Source organism: Oryctolagus cuniculus, chromosome 6 (genome assembly GCF_051225735.1).
Source record: "Oryctolagus cuniculus isolate XC-2025 breed Fujian yellow rabbit chromosome 6, ASM5122573v1, whole genome shotgun sequence".
Classification (NCBI taxonomy): domain Eukaryota; kingdom Metazoa; phylum Chordata; class Mammalia; order Lagomorpha; family Leporidae; genus Oryctolagus; species Oryctolagus cuniculus.
In genome coordinates, this window is record NC_142872.1 from 99,853,868 (window position 1) to 99,872,849 (window position 18,982).

Genomic DNA, 18,982 nt, shown 5'->3' on the forward strand with positions numbered 1-18,982 from the left:
GCTCCGGCTGTTGCAGCCAATTAGGGAGTAAGTCAGCGGATGGAAGACCTCTCCCTCTCTGCCTCTCTCTCTCTCTCTGCCTCTCCTCTACCTGTGTAACTCTGACTTTCAAACAAACAAATAAATCTTTTTAAAAAATTATGTTTCCACTTTATAATGTGTTCATTTTTTAATCTGCAGAGTAATATCAAGAAAAGTTTAAAGGAAGAACTATGAGTATTCTTAAATACCAAAAATCCCACTGCCAAAGTAGCAATCACAAAGGTCTAACATACTTCTTTAATAATAACAATTTGATATACTCACTTAAGCAAAGAAAATATTACTAGGATAGAATAGCTAATGTGGAAGCTCCAACCAAACGATTAAAAGACACATACTACTAGATGCACACTCCTGAAAGTAGGAAAAGATAAAAATACAATATTTTTTCTTCTAAAAGCTATCTTCCATTAATAGATTCAATAGAAAAGACAATTTGAATGACATACTTGCGTCAAACAAAAATTTTCCCTATGTTTAATTCTAAATATCTCCTTAAAGAATAAATTTTATTCTTTGTCAAGTGTACTATTTAGGGGCTGGCACGGTGGCACAGTAGGTTAATCCTCCACCCGCAGTGCCAGCATCCCATATGGATGTCGATTCTAGTCCCAGTTGCTCCTCTTCTAATCCAGCTCTCTGCCATGGCCTGGGAAAGCAGTGGAAGATGGCCCAAGTCCTTGGGCCCCTGCACCCATGTGGGAGACCCAGAAGAAGCTCCTGGTTCCTGGCTACTGGCTCCTGGCTCCTGGCTTTGGATCGGTGGAGCTCTGGCCGCTGCATCCATTTGCGAAGTGAACCAACAGATAGAAGACCTTTCTTCTCTGTCTCTCCCTCTCATTTTCTGTAATTCTACCTCTCAAATAAATAATTTTTTTTAAAAGTGTACTATTTAAAATATCTCCATTCCCTTCTTAGTTACAATTAAGAAATACTTTTTCTTTTTGTCTTTCAAAAAAGTTTACTCATTGTTATTTCCATACAGAGGTAACTCAATTTTTCATTCTTCATTCAACAAATACTCACTGAGCACCTACCATGTGCTCCATTCTAGGCACTAGTAAAAGGGCAATAAACAAAAATAAAGCACTGCCCTCACAGAGGAGATAATCAATAAAATACTCAAATAGGGGATATTGAGAAAAAGAAGGAAAAGGCATATGCATGACAGAGATCAGGAACTCAGCTGGAGATGTGCTTAGTCTGAGATGTCATCTAGACACTCAAGTAGAAACAGTTAACAAACAGATGCACAATTCCAAAGGGAAAAGCTATGAGCTGGAGACAAATTTGCTCGTTATCAGCACGCAGTTAGTTAAAGCAACAAGACCATATAAAATTACTAAGGGAGAAAATCAAGAGTGAGAAGGGTGCAGCGGGTTAAGCTGCTGCTTATGACGCCAGCATCCCATAGGAGTGTTATTCTAGCTGCTCCATTTCCACTCCAACTCTCAGGCTAAAGTGCCTGGGAATGCAGCAAAAGATTGTCCAAGTACTTGGGCCACTTCTACCCATGTGGGAAATCCAAGATGGAGTTCCTGACTCCTGGCTTCAGCCTAGTCCAGACCTAGCTGTTGCAGCCATTTGGGGAGTGAATCAGTGGATAGATGTGTGTGTGTGTGTGTGTGTGTGTGAGTGTGTGTGTGTTCTCTCTCTGTTTTTTTCTGGCTTTGGATCAGATCAGATCAGCTCCAGCCATTGTGGCCATTTGGTAAGTGAGCCAGTGGATGGAAGATCCTGAATCTCTCTCTCTCTCTCTCTCTCTCTCTGCCTCTGTAACTCTGCCTTTCAAATAAATAAATCGATCTTTAAAAAAAAAAAAAAAAAAAAAGACTAAGAAGAGGTCCAAGGTCTGAACACTGTGATCTTACAATATTAAAAGGTCTGAGAGATCAAGGGAAGAAACAAAAGTCAAAGAAAATTTGTGAAATGTGGACAGTGAAATCATTTGAAAAATACACAGTATAGTGTCCTGGAAACTAAGTAAAGTAAGTATTTCAACAAGGAGAGATCACCTTATCAAATATAGCTGACAGGCCAAGTCACATTAGGACTGACAAGTGATTGAGGTATTTAATGAGGAGGTCACTGGTGATCTTCATTTGACCAGTTTTGAATGGTGAGAATCATGGGAACAAAACCTTGCCTAGAAGGAAAATGGAAGAATTAGAGATAGGTAGTATGGACAACTCTTTTAAGGCATTTTGGTGTAAAGGAGGCAAGAAACAAGGTTACAGCTGGAGGAAGAAGTGGAACCAGAGGTTTTCTATTAAGATGGGAAAACTAATAGTATACCCAGATGTTGACAGCAATGATCCATTGAAGGGGAATTTGATGGCACAGAAGACATGGGGCAGTGGGGGTGGGGGAGGGCAGGGTAAACAAAACTGGAGGAATGGCCCTCAACCAGTGAAATGGGTTGGCCTCTACAGGTAGTTCTTTCATAATTCAGAAAGGAAGGGGCTGGCACTGTGGCTCAGCAGATTAAGCCACTGCCTGCAATGCCAGAATCCCATATGGGTGCCAATTCGAGTCCCAGCTGCTCCACTTCTGATCCAGCTTCCTGCTAATGTGCCTAGGAAGGCAGCAGATGAAGGTCGGAGTGCTTAGGCCTCTGCCACCCGTGTGGGAGACTCAGCCATTGCAGCCATTTGAGGAGTGAACCAGTGGATGAAAGATCTTTCTCTATCTTACCCTGTCTTACCAACTCTCTGTATTATTCTGCCTTTCAAAAAAAATAAAGAAATTAAGGGAAAAAAAAAGGTAGAGTTCAGAGCTGGGGCTAGCATTTTGCTAAGCAAGAACTTCTAACCAAGAGAGGAAAGAATATTGAGGGTACAGACGTGTAAATCATATGGAATTTAAGCTGGGTATGAACCTATGTGAGGGCTGGGGGAAGTGAGGAATAGTAAAAGGGAGGTGTAATTAATGGATCTCTGGTACAGAAGCACTGTGGAAGTCAAATTATTACAGTGAGTGATCTGAAAGTTAGGGGGTAAGTGTCAGAGAGATGAATACTTCAACTCATAAAGTGTCTTGCAATCATCAGTAATGAGAAGGTCAAGAATGTGGTTACAGGAATGAGTGGCTAAAGGAGAATGGCTAACCAAGACCACTGGAGACGTTCAAGGAACTGAAAAGCCAACATGCTGAAATAATCACCTATTTAGACGCTGAAATCACCAAAATTAAAACGTGAGGAATCTGAGAGATGAAAGTGAGCTGAGAAAGGTGACAGAATCAGCCAGAGGTCAGCAAACAACCACCACGAGGGGCTGTGAGGAGTTAGTGTGATGACTGGAGATTCAAAGCTGGAGGCTCATCTCAAGGAGCAATGTTTAGAAATGTCAAAGAAGAGAAGACAAAGACATACACCATGGGAATCAGGAAACGCAAAAGAGTAAAGTATCTCTAAATGAGCCCAGTCTAGCACCAAAGTAATGACAACACGAATCATTTTGCAGTAACACAGTAACAACTACAACCAGAGACCCAGTGGAGGATCAGAGGGTTTCACAAACATCTGACAGACAGGATGTGTGAGGTAAGTGATCAAAAATGAACAAAGGTAAAACGACATCACGAACCGGGCAAAGGCAGAGAAATGTGAAAAGAACATGAAACATTCAGGAAAAATGCAAACAGTTGATCACCATTAAAAGCAGAATGGGTGTGAAATAAAGTCAGGATGTATGTAGACCAAGGCCACAACTATTTTCTCTGATAGTGCAAGAGAGTAAGAGAGAGTATAAGCAAATTAAATAATTTCCCACAAACCCTTCATAAATGCCTCTAATAGGGAACAAACTTGAGTTTCATCTTGTTTTCCTTACATTGAGAAAAGTGCAAAGAAAGAATTAAATTACTCAGTAGCCAACTGCTTTTTGAAGATTAACCAACTCTTAAAAAATCAATTCCTTCCATATTACATACCAAAAAAACTATGACTACTACCATAATTTCCAATATCTATCACTTAAAATGTGTCAGGGAAAATATGCATAACTGAGACTTTAAACAGACAAAAGAGTTAAAATATAAATGCACTGATTTCATTGTAACATGTATATATGTAAACACAGGTGTACACAGCTCTATGTAAATATAAACTGGTCACTCTGTGAACCTCCCTCACTGCGAGAGCCCCAAGAAGAATGCCTGGACACCTCAGAGGCTGGAAAATGGAAGACAAGAAGCTCCATTCCAGCCATCTCCTGAGAGTAATAATGGTAATCAGGCCTTTGCTGCTCATCACTTGGAAAGCCAAGTCACCAGGGACAAGTGTTCAGAGAACACTCTAAGATCTCCATCCTGAGATTAGACTGAACAGCTCAGCATGTGTTCTGCTGTGATACAGGGAGAGAGAGAGCTCTTATCTGTTGATTTTCCCTAAATGCCTGCAGTGGCTGCAGCTGAGCCAGGCTGAAGCCCAAGAATTCAATGTAGATCTTCCAAATGTGGGGCTGGAGCTCAACTACTTGAGCCATCATCACTGCCTTCAAGGGCTCACCCACCTTGGTGAACAGTCAGAATGCAGAGCTGGACATTAAGCCCAGAGCTGATATGTTGAGGAGAAATGTGCTATTACAGATGTTGATGCAGACTTCACTCAGGAGAAACAGCAGGTCCTAGACAATGCTCAGAGGACCCTGTTCAGGGTATGTGACATTGGAAAAGCTACAGTGGCCTGCTGCCCTTGGTTCTACTATCCATTACTGTAGTGCTACACCACTACTGTACTGGTATAGCAAGTGAAGCCACCCCCTGCAATGTCAGCATCCCATATGGGCACCAGTTCAAGTCTTGGCTGCTTCATCCAGCTCACTGCTGGTGTGCCTAGGAAGACAGCGGAAGATGTCTCCGGAGCTTGGGCCCTGAACACATGTCAGAGACCTGGATGAGGCTCCTGGCTTCTGGCATTAGTCTGGCCTAGTCTCAGATGTAGTGATATTTAGGATATGAAACAGCAGATGAAAGATCTCCTTCTCTCTGTCTCTCCCTCTCTCCATCTCTGGAACTCTATATTTCAAATAAATAAATCTTTTAAACATTTTTTAAATAAAATGTTAATTTCAGCTGAGAAAAAATAAAATGAATATAAATTATTTTTCTACTTAAAAGAACATTACAAGTGAAGGCACAGATAACAATACTGGTATATACAACTTCGATAAATGATGAATCAGAATTAAACATGACACTGGAAAAAACGTCTGAATAGGTAACTACTGCAATATTTGCTGTTTCCACTTCTACTTTAACAGCTGTGGTTTAATGGAAAGAGCACTGTAATTGGGAGTTAAAGAGCATGTATCTGAGTGCTGGCACTGGCACTTACAAACTGTTAAGTAAGCCATTTAACTTCGCTGTGCCTGCATTTCTTAATTTACAAAGTAGAAATGAAATATCCACATCTCATGTTGGTTTGTTAAGGTTTTGTTAGCATATTATATCTGAAAGAGATTTATAAATCATAATAAGAAACAAAATTGTTTACAGACTTAAAAATGTTAATATAGAAATAAAAGCCTTCAGGCCATCCCACCCCCATTCCAAAACAGAAAGCACAATTAACACCTGAGATGATAAGTGACAGTTTGATAAGTATGTCTCACCACCTCTCTTCATAACCTTACCTTCGAATGAGCAGGCCCGCTTTCATTCAGAAGTTTATACTGGGGTTGGACTCTATTGAAACGGGCTAACTCATTTACCAGACACATTGGAGTTTTCTCTTTGGGGTTTGCCATTTTATCTTGGAGAGAAGCTGTAAATAAAAAGGCTGTAAAGTTTTTGTGAAGAATGACTTTAAAAATGGAAGAAAAACTAGTTTTGACTTTTTTAGATGATGTCAGATTGTATATTTGGATTAAATTATTTTCATGATTTTTTTTAAAATTCAAATCATCTAGTATCTTTCATTACATGCAACAGAAATATGTATCACATTTTAAACAATAAATTAAGGTACCATTTTTCCTAATTTTTAAAGTTGCTCTTTATACATTCAGACAACATCCTTAAGATTTAAAATAAGATTATAATTTTAATTTCTTAAAATTTTCCTTTCCCCTAAAAATTTTACCACAAACACATAAATCTCTTAATTCTTATTACTATAAAACTAAATTCTATCTACTTTTTTATTGTTTCATCTTGACACTTTTCATTCTCATTGTGATATGGCATGTTAACAGAAAAAGCTGTAAACTTGAGAGCCAAATCCTAAGAACTAGCTCCTCCAAAACTAGTTTTTGGTAACTCTAAGCAAATTAAAATTCTTTTACTTTTCACTTTGTTAGAAAAATGTAACTGAACAAATGCCCCCACCTAATACCCAGAAATGGAATTGAGATTTTCCATGTTTGTGTTTATTCTTATTTTAAAAACAAACTAACAAAAAACAATACTTGTATTACATACCACTTAGGTTCCCTTTATCTCATAGACTACCACTACATGAACTTAGAACATATACCTTTCAAGGATATTTTTAATATATTTTTATGTATATAATAAATATGTAATATTCATGAAAAATACACAGACTTGGTATGTGGGGTTTTTTCACATAAAGAATATTATAATAAATATCATTTCACAATTTACTTTCACTCTTCATTATGTTTTTAAGATTTTAACTTCTATCCAACTGATGCACCACTTCTAACTGCTACAGAATTTCCATCATGGTATCACAGCAGTTTTTTTTTATAACACTCATCTATTGAGGCATTTCCACTGTTTGCAATCCTTCACCATCAAAAGTAAAAACCTGAAGCCAAACAGCTCTCAAAATGACCAAATTATCTTCCTCAGGGACTGTAAGAATTACCCACGTCTTCTCAAGCTTAAAAGCATATAATGTGGTCAGGTATTTTATTTGATAATGTGATACCTTACAAACAGTTTTGCACTAATGTTTTGGGGTATTTTCCCTTGAATATTATTTAATTTACATTTACATATTATTAGTGAGGATCATCTTCCTTTAAGTTAAAGATCATTTGGGTGTACACTGTGAATTGCTTATGTCCTTTTTTTAAGTTGATAGTCTATGCATTTTGATTATCAATCTTTTCTTTTATGCTGTATTCTCTTTATGTCTTAAGAAATCCTTGAGGGGGTTGGCACTGTGGTATAGGCTAAGACTCTGCCTGAGGTGCGGCATCCCATATGGGTGCCAGTTCATGCCCCCAGCTGCTCCTCTTCTGATCCAGCTCTGTTATGGCCTGAAAAAGCAGCAGAAGATGGCCGAGGTCCTGGGGGCCCTGCACCCATATGGAAGACCCGGAAGAAGCTCCTGGCTCCTGGCTTCGTTTAGGCTCAGCTCTGGCTATTATGGCCATTTGGGGAGTGAACCAGCAGATGGAAGACCTTTCTCTCTTTCTTTTGTAACTCCGCCTCTCAAATTAAAAAAAAAAAAAAATCTTTAAGGAACTATATTTTTTAAAAAAGAAATCCTTGCAAAAACTCCAGGCCTTAGTGATTTAACTAAACTTACTAAGACCTATATTTTCTGTAAAATGAGAATAAGAAATCTGCCCTACTTAACTCACAAGGTTGAGGGGCTACGATTTAAAAATGAATGGCAGCAGGGCACCGGATTCTGTCCTGGTTGCCCCTCTTCCAGGCCAGCTCTCTGCTGTGGGCCAGGAAGGCAGTGGAGGATGGCCCAGGTCCTTGGGCCCTGCACCCACATGGGAGACCAGGAGAAGCACCTGGCTCCAGGCTTTGGATCAGTGCAGTGCGCCGGCCACTGCAGCCATTGAAGACAAAAAAAAAAAAAGGAAGACCTTTCTCTCTGTCTCTCTCTCTCACTGTCCACTCTGCCTGTCAAAAAAAAAAAAAAAAAAAAAAAAAAGAATGCCAGACGGGGCTGGTGCTATGGCACAGCAAGTTAAAGCCCTGGCCTGAAGCGCAGGCATCCCATATGGGTGCCAGTTCCAGTCCCAGCTGCTCCTCTTCTGATCCAGCTCTTTGCTATGACCTGGAAAAGCAGTAGAAGATGGCCCAAGTCATTGGGCCCCTGCACCTGCATGGGAGACCTGGAAGAAACTCCTGGCTCCTGGCTTCAGATCGGCGCAGCTCTGGCCATTGCAGCTGTCTGGGGAGTGAACCAGCGGATGGAAGACCTCTCTCTCTCTCTCTGTCTGGGGAGTGAACCAGCGGATGGAAGACCTCTCTCTCTCTCTCTCTCTCTCTCTCTCTGCCTCTCTTCTCTCTGTGTAACTGACTTTTGAGTAAATAAATAAATCTTTAAAAAAAAATGAATGATAGAACATTAACCTATTGTTGCAACAACATGTAGAGGGCTGGTTCAAATCCTGGCTTCTTGGTTTCCAACCCAGTTTCCTGCTAATTTGCCTGGGAAGGCAGCAGATGATGACCCAAGTACTTGGGTCCCTGCCATCCACACAGGAGACCCAAATGAAGTTCTGGGTTCCTGGCTTTGGCCTAGTCCAGCACCAGCTATTGAGGGCTTTTGGTGAGTGACCCAGCAGATGGAAGATCTCTTCCTCTCTCTCTGTCTCTCCCTCTGCCACTATTGTTCTTTCAAACAAATTAATAAATATTTTTAAAAAATAAAATGAATGGGATGGTTTTCTAAACTATATTGCAAATACAAGATATTACAACTTCAGAATATATTCCTAGTACTACATTAAATTATTTTATATTTTTCCTTCATCTCCATTATAGGCACATTTAACAGCTTTTTAATTGTTTTGTGTGTCCCATTAACCAGTGCCAAAAATATTTTAAAATGTAAGCACATAATATGCAAGTAGGTTACTTCCTATTCAGTTAAATTATAGTCACAATACATGGAGAATATATAAAATGAATGGAAACAGTTGGTTCTAGGAATGTCATCTACAAACATTGTATGGCAAGGTTAAACTTCTAAATAATAATCTTAACAGGCACAATAATTTGGTACAAGGACTTGATCATGATCATTATGATTAAGAAGCTATTTTATAAGAAAACTACATAAATGCCTGATAGGGTATAAATAAAGAGAATTTAAGTAACCAATTGTAGGACCACTATATGCAACAATTTAGTCTACAATTAAACCAACAGAAGTGGCTTGCAAACTACACCAAAATAAACAAAAAAGTAGTAATTATTACTTTTGGAGACAGTATGAGTAAATTAAAAGGGGCTTACTTATTCTACTGCGTATCATTTAAATAAGTACTCTATGAAATGTCCCACTCAAATCAAAGTCAGTCCCTATAAAAAAATACAAGATGAACTTAGGCTATAATATATTTTGATTCATGTATAACATGACATTAAATGGTGCAACAAATAACACAGCTAATTGAATACCAAAAAGTAAAAGCAGAATGACAACTCACCTAAAATGAGAAAATATCAAACCTGGTAAAAATTAGAAAATTGTGCATAACACTGAAACAGCAGTTACACAATTACTGTGCAACTTTCCGAATTCAGTGAAGCTACATATTCAGCTGTTATGATGCAAAAAATGTTAAGAACATAACAATGTGCAAAGTTTATGGTATGAAAATGTTTAATAGCACAGGTAGCACAGGTTTTAAGTATATTAACAAGTTTAAGTAGTATGCTTCTAATTACGCGAACCTTGCTCAGTTAAAAACTCTCATCTAAATCCTTTAAAAGAAAGCACTAACTAATAACCTGGTTTAAAACAGATGATCCACCAATTTTGACCTCCTGCTTCATAAAAGTAACATGAATCCAATAACATATTTTAATGTGTGACTGAAGTTTTGGTTTGATAGATACACAAGAGCCCACTTTAATAAAGCTTCATAATTGAAATCCAAACATTTAAAGTTGATGAATTAGAAAACAGTCATAATTGATTATTATACTATTATATATATACTATAATATAATATATACTATTAACTACCTGAGAGAACCCAGTGATATAGCAATAATTTTAAAATTCTATCAAAATTTGGATGAAATATATCAAATGATAAAATCTGATCTATTAAAAACTTATAAACACAAAAACTTTTAAGCTTAATTTAACATATAAGTTTAATTTATATGTAATGTTTTAGAAAAGACAACAGTGCAAAAATTGAGCAGCATATGCAATATTATATATGTATAACATTTTCAAAAGACCTAAGAGTGTCATCACTGAAGATATTCTGAAATAGGCTTCAAGTCAATTTGGTTCCTGGAAAAGTAGGAAACTACACAGAAGTAAATAAAATTAATGATAATAACCTTCACAATGTAAGACTTTTACATTTGGGGAAATTAATTGCCATATGAGGATCAAGAGCCAGTTTGGCTATCTCTGCCACTTACTGACCTTGACCTTAATAAAGTACTAAAAATCTCACTTTCCTGTACAAGTGAAACAGCTACAAATGTTTTCATCTCTTTGCATAGTTGTGTGGATTGAATGAGATGATATAAAGACATTGCTAACAAAGATTAGGAATCTATTATTATTCTAATTATAAACAATTACTTGTTACACTATCATCACATATTAAACTGGGGATGGAGTTTCTTCATGACTAAGTGAAAATATTCCTAGTTTAAAAATTCTGTAAGGAATAGTTGATTTTATTCATACAAATATACTTGTTTAGCATTCTTTGAAAAGCATGTATTTTCAAACATTTTCTCATTGGAGTCAGCACTGTGGCATAGCGGGTAAAGCCACCAACTGAAGTGCCAGCATCCCATATGGGCAATGTTCGAGTTCCGGCTGCTCCACTTCTGATCCAGCTCTCTGCTATGGCCTGGGAAATCAGTAGAAGACAGTCCAAGTCCTTGAGCCCCTGCACCCATATCAGAGACTCTGAGGAGGCTCCTGGTTTTGGACTGGCACAGCTCCAGCATTTGTGGCCATTTGGGGAGTGAACCAGCAGATGGAAGACCTCTCTTTCTGCCTCTGCCTCTCTGTATCTACGCCTTTCAAATAAATAAATAAATCTTTTAAAAATTATAAATATTTTCTTATTGACATTATTATAAATTCCTATGTTTGCTTCCACTAAAAAATTACCACTGTGAAAACAAATTACACTTAATAGTTCTCCTATGTCTGTTAGGAAATATTCTACTTTCATTGATGTGAAATTTGTTAATTTACAACTTCTTACAACTTTGATAAGAAACACTGGTAAAAATACTTAATAATAACAACAGTATCTGCATATCCAACCAAAATCTATATTCTATTTCTTTAATATATTCTATTTTTGCATATTTACAAAATGTCCTGGACTCTCTAGTACTTGAATCAATCAACTGTACCAAAATACTGTAGCTCACAGTTTTCGATAAACAGGCAAAATCTCTGATTCCGAAGGAACCCACAATCTGATAAAAGAAACAGATACACACAACAGACAAATACAGTAAATCACAATATGGTTAAATGACACAATAAGGCTGTTACAGGGAATTTTTAGGGAATGGGAATCAGAAAAGCAGGTTTTAGTAAGTAGTGATTAGATTATGTAAGCAAAGTAAGATTTCACCAAGGTAAGAAGTGAAGGCAAGAGAAAGTCCAAGCAAAGATGTAGAAGAAAGCACATAAAACACTACATCCTGCAGAATGCAAATGACCATTAGCAGCAGAATACAGGTGCTACATAGGAAGAAACAGAAGAAACTTAGAGACTAAAATTCACTAATACACCAAAGTTTCCTAAACCAAAACTTGGTATTTTTTAAATTTTTAAAATATTTTTATAGTAAGTATATTCCAGATATAGGTATTACTAGCAAAGTGACAAAACAAACTACATCCCTGGTCCCAGAAATGACTCAGTCTACATCTTCTTTCCTGAATCATCGTTCTCTATTTATTCTCTGGTAGTGAAGGGAACTCATCCTAATCCCCAAGCAAAAGAAAAAAAGTCAAAAGGGATTTTCTTTTTATAGTTTCTTGCCTCTTCGGGAAATGTGACAATCTTTCCACATCAGTAACTAAAACAGAACATGTAAGTTCGAGTTAGACCTTAATCTAAGGCTGTCCAAGCAAAATCACCAATGAACTACTCAGGCACTGAACGGTTCTATTAAAACTGAGTATCTATTAGGAAGAAACTTAAATTTCTATCTTATATGAACACAAAAATAAATACAAGAAGTTTAACATACAAAGTGTTACAATTCCATAAAAACTCAAGACAATTTGGTTAAATATCTGTCATGATCCGGTAACATAAGAGGCCACTCAAGGTATGAAACCTAGAAACCATAGAGAAAAACTGACAGTTCACAACACAAATGTTTAACTTTTATAATGAAAAAATACATGATAAATGCCACTAAATGGCAGTTTATAAGCTGGGGGAGAAATTCTTGTAACACATAAAGATAATTCTATCTATAAGAATGAATATAAACCTTTTTTTAAAACATTTATTTTTAGGGGCTGTCACTGTGGTGCAGCAGGTTAAAACCCTGTGCTGCAGCACCGGCATCCAATATGGGCACCAGTTCTTTCAAATAAATCTCTTAGAAAAAAGATTTATTTTGATTTTACTTGAAAAGCAGAGTTACAGAGAAAGAGGGAGAGACAGAGCGAGAGAAAGAAATCTTCTACCTGCTGGTTCATTCCCCAAATAGCCCCAACAGCCAGAGCAGGGCCAGGCCGAAACCAGGAGCCAGGAGCTTCTTCCAGGTCTCCCCCTCGGGTGCAGAGTCCCAAGCACTTGAGCCATTCTCCACTGCCTTCCCAGGCACATTAACACGGAGCTGGATCCGAAGTGGAGCAGCCAAGACTATCCGGCACCCATATGGGACTGCCAGCACTGCAGGCAGCAACTTTACCTGCTATGCCACAGTGCCAGCCCCTAAATCTCTCTCTTAAAACTAAAATAAAAACAGTAAAATGTACACACCAGGAATTTACAAAATTACTGAGTAAATTTATCTGTTAAAAATACTGAAAAAAATAAACATTCAAATTCCAGTGAAAAACAGGTGTCCACTATTAGACTGATTAAATTTTTTAAGTGATTGTGTAAGTTTTGACAAGGATGGGTGGAAATCGATACAAATTCAATTGGTACAAAGGTATATTAGTACAAACTTCTTGGTGAGGAACACTGAAGTTTCAACTATACCTGTCTATAAAAACAATTCCACATCTAGGTATTCCTACTAAAATAAAACTCACTTAAGATATACGCAATTATAATCTATAATAGCAATAACTATAAACAAGCTTGATATCCATTAGTAACTGACAAATGTGACTAAATTACATTTAGTTTGAAAGATAAAGGGGTACTGATTTGAGTACCTTAAGTACTAATATGAGAAAACACTGCAAAATGTTGAATGGAAAAAAAAACTTTTTTGACAGGCAGAGTGGCTAGTGAGAGAGAGAGACAGAGAGAAAGGTCTTCCTTTTTGCCGTTGGTTCACCCTCCAATGGCCACCGCGGCCGGCGCATCGCGCTGATCCGAAGCCAGGAGCCAGGTGCTTCTCCTGGTCTCCCATACGGGTGCAGGGCCCAGGGACTTGGGCCATCCTCCACTGCACTCCCGGGCCACAGAAGAGAGCTGGCCTGGAAGAGGGGCAACCGGGACAGAATCCGGCGCCCCGACCGGGACTAGAACCCGGTGTGCCGGCGCCGCGGGCGGAGGATTAGCCTATTGAGCCAAGGCGCCGGCCGAATGGAAAAAATTTACTGTAGCTTATAGTCTGATGTTATTTTTATCATCTTTACTCAAACATGTACATGCATTAAAGGGAAAACAGGACTGAGGGAATTCACATTTTCTACTTTAAAGAACTGTATTGTTTTGCTTTCTTACAATGAATATTTCTAATAGTTCCACTTAAAAATTATGCAACAAAAGAAGTCAATGGATGATACTAGGAAAGTCTTAAACTCTAATTGCTATTGTACTTTTTGGAGTCTTCATACTCCCACCATGGTCGTTAAAAACAGAAGATACTCAGGATATGATTCAAAGCAGGTCATAAATGATGTCAGGCCTACAGTCTCCAACTTTTCCAATGAAGCCATCTTGAGAGTTAAATACTGTGAAACATGATGTGTCCTCAACATTTAGAACTCCTATATTCAGTCTTCCTACCTTTAGCCATTCTAATAAGTGTAATTTGTATTCCCCTAAGGAATAAACGACATTGAGCATCTTCTCAACTATATACTAATATGCCATCTATATATCTCCTGAACTGAAGTTAATATCCAAATTTTTACCCTTTTTTAATCAGACTCCTTTCATATTGTTCAAGAGTTCTTTACATATTCTAGCTAGAAGTCAATGATCAAGTACATACTTGGCAAAGGTTTTCTTCCAATTTGTGGCTTCCCCTTTCATTTTCTTATCAATGTCTTTTGAAAATAGGTAATTTTAATAAATTCTAATTTATTAATTTTTGATCTTGTACCTTAAAAATCATCACCTAACTGAAGTTTCAAAAATGTTCCATGTTTTCATAGTTCTGGGTTTTACATTAGAGTTCAGGAGACATTTGTAATTAGTTTTCATATATGATGCAAGGTATGGATCCAACCTCATTTTTCAAATATTGATATCCAACTGTTACAACACCATTTATAGGAAAGGCTATATTTCTTTTACTGCATTATCTTTACAACGTTGTCAAAAACTCAGTTACCAGGGTGGATGTTTGGCACAGCATTTAAGATATGACTTGTTGGGGGCCTGGCGCTGTGGCGTAGTAGGTTGGGCCTCTGCCTGGGGTGCTGGCATCCCATATGGGCACCGGTTCAAGTCCTGGCTACTTCACTTTTGATCCATCTCTCTGCCAGTGACATAGGAAAGCAGCAGATGACAGCCCAAGTGCTTGGGCCCCTGCATACAGGTGGGAAACCCAGAGGAAGCTCCTGGCTACTGGCTTCGGATTGGCCCAGCTCTGGCCGTTGTGGCCATTTGGAGTGGACCAGCAGATGGAAGACCTGTTTGTCTGTCACCCCCATTATCTTTAGCTGTAATTTTGTCTCTAGAGTAAATAAATCAATCTTGAAAATAAAAAAATAGGGACTTTGTACAGATTCCTGCACCCCATATTGGAGTGCCTGGGTTCAAGTCCCAGTTCTACTTCCAATCCCGGCTTCCTGCCATTATACAACTGGGGAGGCTGCAGATGATAGTTCAAGAACTTAGGTCTTTGCTACTTACATGGGAGACCAGACTGAGGTCCACGAGCCTGACTTCAGCCTGGTCCAGACCTGGCTGTTGTGGGCAATCAGTGAGTGAACCAGAGGATGAAATATCTCTACTTATTATTTCTCTCTGTCTGTGTCTGTCTGTCTGTCTCTCTCTCTCTCTCTCTCCCTGTTTCTATCTCTATTTCTTTCAAATAAATATTTTTTTAAAAAAAGATGCTATTTAGAATACCTGCATCCCACATGGGATTGGCTGGACTCCAGGTCCTGGCTCCACTTCCAATTCTAGCTTCCTGCAATGCACATCATAGGAGCCAACAGGTGACGGCTCAAGTACTGGAGTCCCTTCCACCCACTCAGCCTGAGTTCCCAGCTCCAGGCTCTGTCTGGCCCAGTCCCAGCTATTCTGGGTATTTGAGAGTGTGGACCACCAGGTGGAAGATGTCTTTGACTGTGTCTATATGTATGTCTGTCTCTCAAATGAATACATACATCTTTTTTTATTTTTATTTTTTGACAGGCAGAGTGGACAGTGAGAGAGAGAGACAGAGAGAAAGGTCTTCCTTTGCCGTTGGTTCACCCTCCAATGGCCGCCGCGGCCGGCGCACCGCGCTGATCCGAAGGCAGGAGCCAGGTGCTTCTCCTGGTCTCCCATGGGGTGCAGGGCCCAAGCACTTGGGCCATCCTCCACTGCACTCCCGGGCCACAGAAGAGAGCTGGCCTGGAAGAGAGGCAACTGGGACAGAATCCGGCGCCCCAACCGGGACTAGAACCTGGTGTGCCGACGCCGCAAGGCGGAGGATTAACCTAGTGAGCTGCGGTGCCGGCCACATTTTTAAAACTCAGTTATCAGAGCCGGTGCTCTGGCGTAGCAGGTAAAGCCGCCGCAGCCTGCAGCGCTGGCATCCCATGTGGACACCAGTTCGAGTCTCGGTTGCCCCTGCACCTACAAGGGAGACCTGGAAGAAGTTGCTGGCTTCGGATCGGCTCAGTTCCAGATTTTGTGGCCACCTAGGGAGTGAACCATCGGATAGAAGACCGACCGACCGACCTCCCTCCCTCCCTCTCTCTCTCTCTCTCTCTCTCTGCTTCTGCCTCTGCCTCTCTGTAACTCTGCCTTTCAAATAAATAAATCTTTAAAAAAATAAATAAAACTCAGCCATCTACTATAACTGGGTTTGTTTCTGTACTACCCACTGTATGCATTGACGGATTTGTCTATCTTAATGTCAATATTATTTTTAGTATAGTTTTGCAATAATTCTTCAAGTTAGGTAGCACTGGCCCCCCACATTGTTCCTTTTCAATTATTCTGCCTACTTCAAGTTCTTGAAACTCTATATGAATTTCAGAATCATTTTGTGCACTTCTATAAAAAAGACTGCAAATACTGTAGTATAATTCTAATGTGTAAATTAATTTGGAAAAAATCAACACTGTAATAAAGTTGTTTTCAACCCATGAATAAGATATATGAGGAGACTTCAAAAACTTCATGGAAAACAGAATTCAAAAGATAAAAATAAGAGCTACAAACTTTATTTCTTGGGGCCAGGGCTGCTACATAGCAGGTAAAGTCACTGCCTGCAACACTGGCATTTCATACCAGCACCAGTTCGTATCCTACCTGTTCCACTTCTGATACAGCTTCCTGCTGATGGCCTGGGAAAAGCAGTGGAAGATGGCCCAAATGTCTGGGCCCCTGCCACCCATGTAGGAGACCCAGATGAAGCTTTTGGCTCCTGGCTTTGGCCTGGCCCAGAGCTGGCTATTACAGTCATTTGAGGAGTGAACCAGCAGATGGAAGATCTCTGTGTGTGTGCCTTGTTCTCTCTGTGTAACTCTTTCAAAATAAATAAGTCTTTTAAAAAATAAAATAAATTTTATTTTGCAACAAAACTCCATTAAGTTCAAGACACTTTTATAAGTGGTGATGCTAAGCAGCTAGTCCATCCTGAAGAACTAAGGATCCTAAGAATTTAACCATGTCAACAGAAAACAAAAAGTCAGAAGGAGCCAAATCAGGACTTCAAAGTGGCAACCTATTGACTTCCCATCAAAATTCTCACAAAACCACCCTTGTAGGATGAGGAATAAGCAAGAGAACTGCTACAGTAAAAGACTCTGGTGAAGCTTTCCCAGATGTTTTCATGCTCAATCTTTGCTTCACTTTCTCAAATTACTCTCCTAATAAGTTATCAGTCTTTGGCCCTCCAGAAAGTCAACAAGCAAAGTGCTTTGAGCATCCCATAACACTGTTGCCATGAACTTTTCTCTTGATCAGTCTTCTGCATTGACTAGAATACATCTACTTCCTAGTGTACTTTGTCTTCCAGTACTGTATTGTGTAAAATCATCTTTCATCTGATGCTACAATTTAAAAAAAAAGGTCAGGATTTTTTTCTTACTAATTTAAAATTTCCACTGAAAGTTCTGCTTTTGGGGGCGCTGTGGCACAGTGGGCTAAGCCTCTGCCTGCAGCGCCAGCATCCCATATGGGTGCCAGTTCGAGTCCCAGCTGCTACACTTCTGATCTAGCTAGCTCTCTGCTAATGTACCCAGGAAAGCGGAGGAAGATGGACAAAGTGCTTGGGTCCCTACACCCACATGGGAGACTCAGAAGCAGCTCCAAGGGGCTGGTGCTGTGGCATAGTGAGTAAAGCTGCCATCTGCAATGCTGGCATCCCGTATGGGCACCGGTTCAAGTCCCAGCTGCTGCACTTCCGATCCAGCTCTCTGCTATGGCCTGGGAAAGCAATAGAACATGGCCCAAGTCCTTGAGCCCCTGCACCCTCGTGGGAGAATTGGAGGTACCTCTTGGCTCAGGCTTGGGATTGGCCCAGCTCTGGCTATTGAGACCAACTGGAGAGTGAACCAGCAGATGGAAGACCTCTCTTTCTCTCTCTACCTCTCCTTCTCTCTATATGTAACTCTGACTTACAAGTAAATATATAAATCTTTAAAAAAACAAACAAAACAAAGCAGCAGCAGCTCCAGGCTCCTGGTTTAGGCCTGGCCTAACCCCGGCCTTTGTGGCCATTTGGGGAGTGAACCATTGGATGAAAGGCTTCAAGTTAGTTAGTTCTGCTTTTGTTTGCAGCTGATCTGAGAACAAAGGTTTTGGAATCCATTAAGTGAAAAGTTCACTCTTCTTTAACGTTTCAGTCAGCTGAACCAATGGAGATGTCTTTATTGATGATACTGCTTCTCCTCAGTCCTTCTCAAGGAGGGCCGGAAGATTTTTTTTCCTTGCAAGTTGATGTGGATGGTCTACCATGGGCTTCATCTTCAACATCATCTCTCCCTTCTTTAAATAATGAGTTATTCATTTGGAAACCGCTAATTTTTGTGAGGCATTGTCCCCATAAGCTTTTCTTTTTAAAATATTTTATCATTTATTTATTTGAGAGGCATAGTTACAGAGAGAGGGAGACACAGAGAAAGGTCTTCCATCCACTAGTTCCCTTCCTAAATGGCCTCAACAGCCGGAGTTGATCTGATCCAAAGGCAGGAGCCAAGATTTTGGGCCATCTTCCACTGCTTTCCCAGGCCACAGCAGAGAGCTGGATTGAAGAGGAGCAGCCAGGACATGAACCGGTGCCCATATGGAATAGTGGCACCACCATCCCCACTGCCTGCCATAAGCTTTTTGTTAAACATTGATGATTTCACAATTTTTCAACCCAAGCCTCAGCCATAAATTGGATATTTGTTCTGGCTTCAATTTTAGCAAAATTTATGTTTTTCTGATAGATGCTCTTTTCAAATTGATACCTTATCCTTCTTAGT

The 18,982-nt window shown here is 39.5% G+C and overlaps 1 protein-coding gene across 50 annotated transcripts in view; it reads right to left on the reverse strand.

Annotated features, from left to right (window-relative positions):
- Window positions 1-18,982, reverse strand: part of STAU2 (staufen double-stranded RNA binding protein 2) — a 368,761-nt gene that overhangs the window by 302,967 nt on the left and 46,812 nt on the right. For 19 of the 50 annotated variants that reach the window (XR_016235741.1, XM_089335410.1, XM_070075195.2 and 16 more), the window contains one exon: window positions 5,679-5,809. The exons of 14 other annotated variants lie outside the window; for them this stretch is intronic. Coding sequence is in view for 31 of the 36 variants with exons in the window: in XM_089335410.1 (XP_089191536.1) it covers window positions 5,679-5,792 (114 nt within the window). In the remaining 5 variants the exon portion in view is untranslated. Of the gene's footprint in view, window positions 1-2,057; window positions 2,189-5,678; window positions 5,825-9,219; window positions 9,286-18,982 lie in introns of all 50 variants that reach the window. 17 more of the 50 variants (XM_070075190.2, XM_070075203.2, XM_070075189.2 and 14 more) reach the window with 4 other exon arrangements.